General features: G+C 30.7%; 1 protein-coding gene across 2 annotated transcripts; it reads left to right on the top strand.

Annotated features, from left to right (window-relative positions):
• Nucleotides 1–9,908, top strand: LOC128184931 (uncharacterized). 2 transcript variants are annotated; one of them, XM_052854575.1, is made up of 8 exons: nt 1–157; nt 274–350; nt 607–678; nt 989–1,169; nt 4,300–4,407; nt 7,907–7,980; nt 8,058–8,129; nt 9,575–9,908. In XM_052854575.1, the coding sequence occupies exons 1-8, from the start codon at nt 1–3 to the stop codon at nt 9,719–9,721; spliced, it is 888 nt and encodes a 295-aa protein (XP_052710535.1). In that variant the 3' UTR covers nt 9,722–9,908. The 2 variants fall into 2 exon arrangements, with proteins under 2 accessions (XP_052710535.1, XP_052710536.1); XM_052854576.1 differs by lacking the exon at nt 4,300–4,407.
• Nucleotides 9,909–10,927: the final 1,019 nt, after the last annotated feature.

A 10,927-nucleotide genomic window follows, 5' to 3' on the forward strand; every position in this document is an offset into this window, starting at 1 on the left:
ATGCTATTGAAGGTGTCTGTGTTATTTGCGGTCTGGTCTGTCGTCCGTACCTGTGATGACGTCAACACCGTGGCCTGTGGTCAGCTTGACCGACTTATGAACGTCTGTACTGATCCGTGTTTCTCAAATCTGTGTCAACGGTACTGTGGAAAATGTCGTAAGTACTACATACGAGAAAAAAATTGCACAATCGCACTTATGTATAAACATATATCTTACAAAAATAACATTATATACTTGTTTGTTTTTTTAAAGCATTTTCTCTTTTGACAGCTTTGAAATGTTACCATTGTATGTCGACAAATATAACTGACTGTACAGATATAATGGAATGTCCAAATATGGAACACGTAAGTACAAATTTTTCGATAACCTTACAAGGAAACCAAATCATAGGTTTTATCAGTCAGAGGAAACTCTTTTTTCGTACAATGTTATGGAAGAGAGAGAGAGAGAGAGAGAGAGAGAGAGAGAGAGAGAGAGAGAGCACTCAAAGATTTTTAGTAGTATTTTTCAGTTGTAACTTATTTAATAAATATGAGAACCATATAGTAGGAAATACATGTTTTTTAAAAACTGATTTTTATATTATTTCTTTTACCAAAGGCATGCGTAAATGAAAAATACCTGACAAACAATTTTACATTTGGTTATAAACGTGGATGTGTCCATAATCAGGTAAAATGATCTAGATACTAACGTAATGTTTGCTTATTCCATATTGTGAATTTTGAGTGTAAATGTGTAAATACAAAACTTACAATAGGACATTTTGATGGGTCATGTTTTGCCAAGTTGGCAGCGATTTATGCAGAAAATGTACATTAAGCGTCAGTCGCTTTTGTAAACTTAATGAATCTCGAACCAATCTTACGTTTGGTGATGTCTATTTGTATTGTTTGAGTACATATATATGTATGATGAATATTCAACATTTTGATTATAGCAACATCAAGTTAATTCAGGGGTTTGAATTGATAATGGCCAGGTATGCAACCAGTTGTATGGGACAGCCTGCTATTCAGTCGGAGAATGCAGTGACCAGAGAGGGTACTGTTGTAAATCTGATCTGTGTAATAGAAACACGCCGTCACGAAGAGCAAGTCGAGACGTGCACACTCAGAAAGGCAACGTTGATCAAAATAGGATAACGAAAAGGATCAATTCAGGTAATAATGTTCTGGTAACAACCCTGCGAATAGTATTGTCATTCATATTTAGATCACCAGATTTTATTTGCCCCTCGCATTAAAATTGTAGGAAAGAGTGACTCGTTGAAATAGTCTATCTCCCATAGATCCGGGGTGGCTGTGGTCAAATATGAATAGATAGACTATTATTGATTTTAAGATTTTTCTTTCTTAATTCGTTTTAAAAATGTTAAAGTATGCGTGTGGGAATACTAGTAGGTAATATTCTTTCTAACATCCTTTGTAGCGACCACTCCAAGCACGACGTACACATCATATTATATTTATTTCGCGAACTAAATCGTATAAATCAACCGTTAAATTTTTTTAAGTATTTTTAAAAATTCAACTTTTATCTTTGTCTTTGCATATACATGTGGAAGCAAAAAGAATACATCTTTGTAAAAAAAAAACTAAATGCTTTATGTTTATATTTTGTGCTCGAAAAACCCACATACATCTAATCGTATTACTTTTTTTATATAACTTGATACAAAAGGAAAACTATTATACTCCAGTTTTGATTACAGTTCTTCAGAAAGTTAAATTATTACAATTGCTAGTTTGGTTTTTTTACAGAAATTTTCGCTTTGTGTAAAAGTTTTGGGAAATAGTTGTGCAAGATTCTAGATTCTACTGGTTGCGAATAAAACAAACAATTCCGTTAAATTTAAAACAAGTTTTTTTTTCATAAAGAAATTGGTGGAAATAAGCCACCTCACAGCAAGAAAACGAATGCTTCCCATAGACCCATGGTTGTTATATTCCTTCTGACTTTTTCTTTTTTTCTTTTGAGAGTGTGTCATGTCAAGGGTTGTTTTCGTTTATGTCTAATGGGGCACCTCACTGATCTTAACACAACATCCTGTCAAAACATGCTTTGTGTATCGTCAATCTCATTTAAGGTGTAACATCCGTCCCTAATTTTACCATAAATTTTTTAAACAATTTCTTATTGATTTTTATAAAATCAATACCAAGAGATTTAAATGAAACAAAGTTGACGTGATGAAGCTTCTCAAAAATTGTAATGTGTGTTATTATGATATGAAGATAATTAGACATAGTGATTAAAAAAACCAAAATTTTAACCTCACAACATAAAATCAAAAATATGAAATGTTTATCAAAAATATATATAGATATATACAATGTCAATTCATGTAACAAAACTTAATGAAGTGCTAACTTTTATTTCAGAATAGCACTTTGTTGTTTATATTTGTAACAAAAAGTGCTTCAATCAGCAAGAGTTATCTTTCTTTTTCATAACCTATTGAGGATTTTACATACGGGTTTTAAAGAGATTACATGATATATTGACATAGTTTCTAAGTTTTCAGAAAAGAGTTTCTGTTTTAAAATTTGGATAAGATAATAGTACTGTAAATGGATCCAGATGTTTTAGAAATGCTGAAAATGTAAAACAGAGGATTTTGTTTTAACACAAAAGGGGATCAAATGAATGATCTTCCAGTAATTGGTATAATCTCAATATAGGGATATATTATCTTGAATAAAATGTGATATTGTTCTTTTTCCCCATGTGTGCTCTCTCAGAATAGAAAACCCTTATTCAATTTTAGACACTGGAAATGTTATAAGTTTCAAATGATTATGACTAAGTCTACAGTTTGCAATTGTCTTAGTCATGAATTTCTCAATTATAATTCATTTACCATTGTGAACGAGCTATTAAGAGAAAAATAAAAAAAAACTTCCATCTAACGAATCTCTGGCCCAAAACATCAAACACGTATTGTTCATGTACTGTATTAGTACATGTACACACAATATCGTTATATTTGGGGGAAAAAAGTATGCATTAGGGGAGGGGAGAAGGGGGGGTATAGTTATTACCTCATCAAAATTTGATCAATATGATTACTTTCTTGTAATTTTTTGTAAAAGTTTTTTCTAACTTTTTTTGCCCCTTGCTAAAAATTAGGGTCCATTTCGTTAAGTTCAAATTTCCTTTTTTCTTTATCAATAAAATTAAATAAATGTCACCTTCCATCATAAAATGGGGCCAAGCACCCCTTCGTTGCTACTACATGCCTCAATAATGTAAATGAGTTAACAGAAACAAAGTAAGAATATTTTCTGCAGAAGTATCTCTCTTATCAGAGCGACATTCCACCTTAATATCAGTCAAATGTGAGAACACATTTGGAGAACACTTAGAGCTTTGGTTTAGTGTATATCACAATGCATACATTACTAAAGTTAATAGCGGTACTATAAAATCGATATAAAGGTACAAAATATAGTAAATCTAAAAATTTAAAACGTTTTGAGTTTTAATGACAAGGTGACAAGGTTTTTAAAAACATTGTTACAAAGAGTATTTCGCCTAAAGAAACATATGTGTATTTACAATATTCAAATTGCAAATCTTAAGTAAAAACATTATAGATGAGCACATATATAGTAATTTTACGTCTTGTACTTCAGAAATTCCAACTTGTTTCTAAATCGAGAGAGGCTCTGGAAACAAATATTGTAACATTTCTAGCAGCAGTTGGTTTAGTTTGGTCAAACTTTTCAGTGTCTGTATAAGAAAATTCGCCCTAAACTTTTCTATCAAGATTTTTTATAAGTAGCTCTATGCATATACTAATTATACTAATCATGCTTAAAACAAACTATGTTCATGTTTTAAAATATATCAGAGTATGATATGACTTACAAACGACAAATGCTACGTATTTTGAGAATGTTATCCGAACACTCATACTTTCACTTACAATTTCACTGGAACTTCACAAATTTCTGACTCGCCTCCAAGAAAGTATCGTAAACGTTTCTTCGAGTACTTCTTAATTTATTTAGAATTAAGAAATAATTGCTTGAGAATTATGAGGTCATCAAATTCGGTCGAGGTAATCAATAAAACCCGAAGGGCTTTATGATAGGCCATTGATGAAATATATTGTAATATGCATTACAAAATAGCTGATTGGTATTGTTGTCACTGACAAAAGCACTGAAAGATGTTAATTGTACAGATTTAGCAACGATAATGATAATATTGTGAACACATTCGCAAATATTTCGAACGCATCCATATCTTGATTAGTTGTATTGTTTATTCTTACACATAATGCAGTGTGCCAAGATGTCGATTCCCACTCATGTGTTCTGATGAAGAATTCAACAAATGTCTGCTCCTTATCCTGTTTTAAACAAGCATGTCCCTTGACTTGTGGAGTTTGCAGTAATTTTTTTTTCTTTATGAGATTTTGAACAAAACTAAATGTGTTGAATTATCTAATCAAAGAGGAGAATCTTTGTACAAAACAAAATTTGTTGTACACCGTCTGAGTGGCCAAAAGTATGCAACAAACATAGCTCACGCCATTCAATATAATTCAACTGTATCCGGAAAAACGAACTTAAACTAAAAGTTATTGAATTACACTTTCATTTAAGCATTTTGTTACATAACCCTTCTTGATTATATGTACTTGGCGTAGTCTTTGCGGAATTGAGGCATACACAGAACAATGGCAACAGGTGTGTACATTGTAACACGTGTTAAACATATTTTTACATATTTATCTAACATATGTTAAACACTTAAAAAAAACCCACACATGTACAGTGTTTAATTATATACATGTAGAATATGTGTTTAATATTTGTAAAACATGTGCAAGTGAACACGATATTTAAAACACATGTTAAAAATGTTTATTGCATGGATTTTTTTAATATGTAAAACACATGAGTATAATACAGCTTACATATGTTTAGTAAAAAGGAATGTTAACAACACGCTTATACAATTTTTCATTCATTTTGCATTTTGAACTACCTATTCATCTATAACTTCGGTCATAAAAATAAGCAGTGTTTTGAAGGAAAATATTTTTTATTATTGCAAAATTTAATGATTACATATGTATCTAATCCTTGAGTGCTTAAAAATTTAACCATGAACAATTCTTCTGATTTAAAAGTTTACAAAATTCTTCCGCTCCCCTATGAACAACAATATTTACATTTACAAGCTGAGAGAGAGAGAGAGAGAGAGAGAGAGAGAGAGAGAGAGAAATGTACGTAAAGTATTAATTTGTCCAAAAAAAACTTAAACCTTTAGAGTATTTACTCCTCCGTCTATTGATCGAACTCCAAATTAATTCTTTTCAATGTACAGTATTGACATTAATAGGGGATTTTTAGACGTCTTTCTAAAATATTTATACTAGCATAAATACAGACATACAATTTTGTAAATCAGCATGAAACAAATAAAAAATTAAAAAAGGAACTTTCATAGATGCATTTGTTTCCTTTTTCCATGACTTATTTGTACAAATAGATCTTTAAACAATTTTAAACAAGTTTAAGGTAACTAATTATTCAAAAGAAATTTTAATTACCAACCATAAGGTCAACTTTTTCATATAATTACCATGACTTGTATGTAGTATACCAGCTGCAGTACAATACCTTTTCTGAACTCAAAAGGACTATCTGGCTCTTTGAAAGTTTATCGCAATGTTTTCAACATCAAACCAAGTCTGGGTGGACATTGTACTGAAACTATTTGCTACAAGATGAAATTCAAACAATAGTTGTATATAAACAGTGAGTTCCATATCACAGTACATAAATAGATTGATATGTTATAAACATCATTACTCAGTTGAAGCCTGACATATTTAATGTTTGAATATGAAAACATTCATCAATTTATTTTTTCACAACATACACTATGTTTTCAAATATTTACAACAGCCAGTTTACCCTTGGTATTACTCTCAAAACTTTACGACAAACAAAGCTTCATAGGAAGAACTATTTGCTTCTTTGCAACGAACTTCAGTTGGACTTCCCATGAAAAAATGACAATAACCGTGAGCCATCTCAAAAACCAATAAAACGAAATACAAATTCAAAGCAGAGCAACCGGACCTCCAAATAGATAGAGGTAGGATCAGGTGCCTAGAAGGAGTGAGCATCCTCTGCTGACCGGTCACACCCGCCGTGTGTTCTTTGTCGTAATCGGGAAATTTTAAATTTCAACCCCATTCTATCCAGCTGCATTTCTATAGTTGTGAAGTCGTATCCCAATGGGAAAATTTGTTTTTGACAGATTTTAGAAATTGTTGAAATACACAATATTATATGAATTTGTTTGCCTCATACTAGTCAATTAAGAACAATCATAAACCTTAGAAGTTGAAGAAGAGTGGTTTAAATATATAAAACTAAACAAATGATATTGAAAATGATGACCATGCATTGTTGACAACACATTTTATGTTTTTTAACGCGATAAAAGTAATATGTAAATTGTTATCTTTTTGGAATTGGCTTCGGTCGATCACAGTTGTGTCCATATGAGTCATCCGGCGATTTTTAACTATTTCCGCACGAATTGCTCCTTGCATCATTTTATTTAATATGCAATGACCACCTCATTAATTTTAAATCTGTAAGTACACGTAGATTATTACATATGTTACTCTTATACGTTTGCCTTGAAAGTAAAACATTTATATTGTTAGATACATGATGATTCAAATAACATTGTTTTTACATAATGTGTAAGCAAATTGATCTGAAGTAAAGCTTATCCATGAAATGAACAAAACCGTGTTGTATATATTTTATTAGTCATGTTTACTGCATGTACCTTAATGCATTTGCATTACATTAACATAGCTGACCAATGATATTACATGTCGATCATGAATTTAAAAGGAATACTTGTTTCCCTATTTATTTCATTGTAAAAAGACTTGCTATTCAATTGTTTTCTGGTGATATTTTTATTAAATTTTAGAGAAATTTATGTTGATAAGAATAGATTCAAATTGCACACTTGAAAAATAAGTCAAGGGGCTACTTTTGAATAATTCTTTAAAAAATATTGGTTTTCAAAGAAATAAATAAAGATAAAAGAAATAAATTAACATACTTTTAAAATATACCTTTGAAAAATTTCTTCAGATTCTTCAAAGTACCCCGAACTGTTGTTTTGTTGTTATCCTTAAGAATAATGATGCAATCATTTAAGTTCTTCGAATCCACTCTTAACAAACGATTCCTTTTATAAATCATACCCCATATTACCCAACATTATTCACATCCCGGATACTATACCTCACTCATTCCATCGATATGCGTCAGCAATAAGAACAAGAGGCCAAGAGGCCTTAACGGTCACCTAAGTAGCATATAACCCATACACAAACTTGTCGAGGAGTCTCATATATGCATTTATTTAGATTTCATTCTGGAGTAGAAAAATTATAAATTTGTAATGAAGACCACCTTCAAAACGAACTGTGAAACCTATAATTTTGACGAAAAACTTTAAGATCTGGTCTACAAAATAATGAATAAAGTTTTCCTTACAGGTGTGTGGGAGTAAAGAAGATAATTTTTAAACATTACATGCATTATCACCTGTACATTCATTTTGGCCCTGCCCTAGAGTCAAAACCGATACTCCAAGGGGCATGAAATTAAAAATTACAGTAGATGACTTCCTGGTAAACTTAATTAGTCATATTTTCATTGGATGTGTGAAAATAGAGAAGAAATTTTACCTGAGTTTACTCAGGTGACCAAAAAATATGAAGCGAGCAAAATTGACGCCAGCCATGTTTGTTGCAATACTTTTGGCCATTCGGTGTTACATGCATATTACATGGATAGTCGTTGTGAGTAAACCCTTTTCATTATTTTCTTTCTAATTTTAGTTGAATGTTCCTCATGCAACCATATTGACAGCCCAGAATACTGCAACGTGACTAAAATATGTGATCCTTACGAGGTAATAATTTTTTGTCAATGAAAGCTGCACCTTTTCCAAATACAATAGTCATAATGATCATCGGTTTCTTATTTTAGAAATGCTTCACACTTAAAACGAGATCAACAGAAGGAACATTTGCTTACAATCTTGGCTGTCTTCATCAAATGGTAATAACGGTAGTAATGATAATGTCACCTATTAGATTTGTTAATGAATAATAATTGTTGACCAATCTCATGGAAGCAATGACGTCTATGAGATTGGTCAACCCGATAAATTTACTTAGTCAGTCAGTAACAAACCTATGACTGTTTTGATATCCCGAGGAGTATCAAGTGAGACATTTCTTCGGGAAAAGCGATAATCTACGCAATTATATAAAAGAGGCCTTATACATCTTGTCGAGTTTTATACAGTTAAATTCTTCAAAATTCTCATTTTAACCTTTAAAAAAATTCGTTGAAATCTTAGCTGCACTACTTGTTTACTTTCAATTTTTTGTTGCTATCTTATTCAAAACATGTTCCCTCTTTCCTCTGCAAAGGTTTGATCAAATTCCGATGATGCTTTTTTATTATGCTCCATACATGATAAAGTGACATCTATTCAAACTGCAACCACTGTAATTTGAAAGTGATTTTAAAAAGTAACACACCTAACTTAAAAAGGAACTCATAAGAAACGTGGTTTATGCATTTCATGATATGAAATGCGAGATAAGTAAACGAAGTATCTGCCATATTGCCAAACAAACTTGTAAATCCCACCAATCGGACATGGAAATATAGCTGAATATGGCAGTCACGTGCTATGTTTAAACCAATAAAGTGTGACATTTCAGTTAGGGAAAAACAAAGGTGTGTGCCATGCATAAATATGCTTAATTATATATGTTGATTGATATACCTAATTTTTGACGTTCTGTTTGATTAATAATTTATTGTCAAGACATTATGTAGATAATGTCTATTAAAGAGACTTGGACACGATTTGAGATAAAAAAAAAATATTTTTATTTTTTATGTATGAAATGGTTTACTGGTGCATTTTAAATGATTAACAAAAATATTATAATGTTAAAGTCAAGTTACAAGCGAGATACAGAGGTAAAAATTGATAGTTATGTAAACAAAGCTCGAGTCTTATGGTTGTTTATAAAAAATGTAATGTAGAGAATAACCATTTCTTAGACAAAATGTCATGTAAAAAACAATTTAAACTAATTCTATATCTTCATAAATACTATTATCAACAAAAAAAGTTACATATGTTGAAACTTACACCAATACAACACATATGTGAAAAATGACAATTTGAGCTTTGTTTACTAAACAAAGAATCATGAACTCTGTATCTTGCTTATAATTTGATATTTGAGTTTCAAATTTTGACACAGCATTATAAACTTCTATATTTATCAATAAAAACATTGAAAATCGAAAAATAAAAATTGAAAATTTTAAGTCAAATCGTGTCCAAATCCCTTTAATTTATTCATTATTTTTAAGATCTGATTTTGCCGAAATACGATGAGAATCTAGAATAGGTAAAAACACAATATTGTTTAGAAAATTAATTAAAAAAAAAGTTTTTAAGCCAATTATTTTTGTAGGGATGTACCAGATTGCAAGAATCCCTCCCCGCGCGTGTCTTTGGAAGAAGTGATATCATTTTCATGACAGTTCAAGGACAATGCTGTTCAAGTAATCTTTGCAACAAAGTCACGCCAGCCCGATTTATAATGCATATAGCTTCATGACAGATTACTTTGACACAGGATTAGTGAGCTTGAAAGATTGGCCGAGAATTAACTAAACAGGCCTACATCGCATTGCTGTTTGAAAGAAATACTTAAAATCAAAAAGTATTTTGAAAATCATTCTGAGTACTCCCACGTGTACAAAATATAGTAGGAGCCTATAGATAAGTTAATCAGAAAAAAGGAAAGGCACAATTTTCCTGCAGAGATATATATATTTCTGCAGCTTTGTATTGATTCGATGTCAATAAAACAAGAATTTCTCTACATTCAACAAAACTATTTATTTTCAATGTTTAGTCTATTTTGAAAACATTAGTATTTTTTTTTATTAAACTGTATAAAATATAAATCGCATTTCTAAATTTCTAAATATGCAAATTTACATGACGCTCAATATTACTTTACGAGTGAAAAATATGAGTGTCTCATCTATTATATAATATAAGCAAAATTTAGTACACGTTTTTTAATTTCGGAAAGTTGATTTCCCTTCTTTAAACATATGCCAAAATATACGACTCTAATTATAAATTTAGTTAAAAGATCTTAAAGAATCCGACAGTTATAATTAAAGAACATTTCATAGAAATTGTTATAACATCGATACAAAAGAGTAATTAAATGGGTAAGAGTATTATTTGAAAACCTTAATCATATATGCTTAAACAAAGAAGAACAAAGTTGCACATAATAATTAATTAAATTATTAATGTTTGAAAATATGTACGAAAAAAAAATCAAACCGTTGTATGTCATTACGTTGATAACATTCGATCCATTTGCTCTCACATTGATCCTGATGAAATCATACAACAACACATGCTTCACAGTGTACTGTGAATTAGACACACACACCCAGGCATCTCGTGAGTCGTCTTTGGTAAGAAGGACGTCATATAAAGAACGGTTTCCAAGAAAATCTCACTTCGCCCGAAATGACAATAGTTGATATTTGTAAGAATTTACCTAAAAACATATGGAGTGATCTGAGAATAAACATCAGAGATAGTTCGACGAATACATGTCCATTATGAACACAAAACAAAACATTTGTCATTAGCGAAGACAATAATTCAATTTAACACAGTATGATAGAGAATTATCTAAATATTCCATTTTTTTTTAAAATTTTGCTTTTATTTAGAGTTCGCCGATTTTGTCTTGTCATTTGCAACTTATCTGCTACATGAAAAAACGTTAATA

Source organism: Crassostrea angulata, chromosome 5 (genome assembly GCF_025612915.1).
Source record: "Crassostrea angulata isolate pt1a10 chromosome 5, ASM2561291v2, whole genome shotgun sequence".
NCBI lineage: Eukaryota > Metazoa > Mollusca > Bivalvia > Ostreida > Ostreidae > Magallana > Magallana angulata.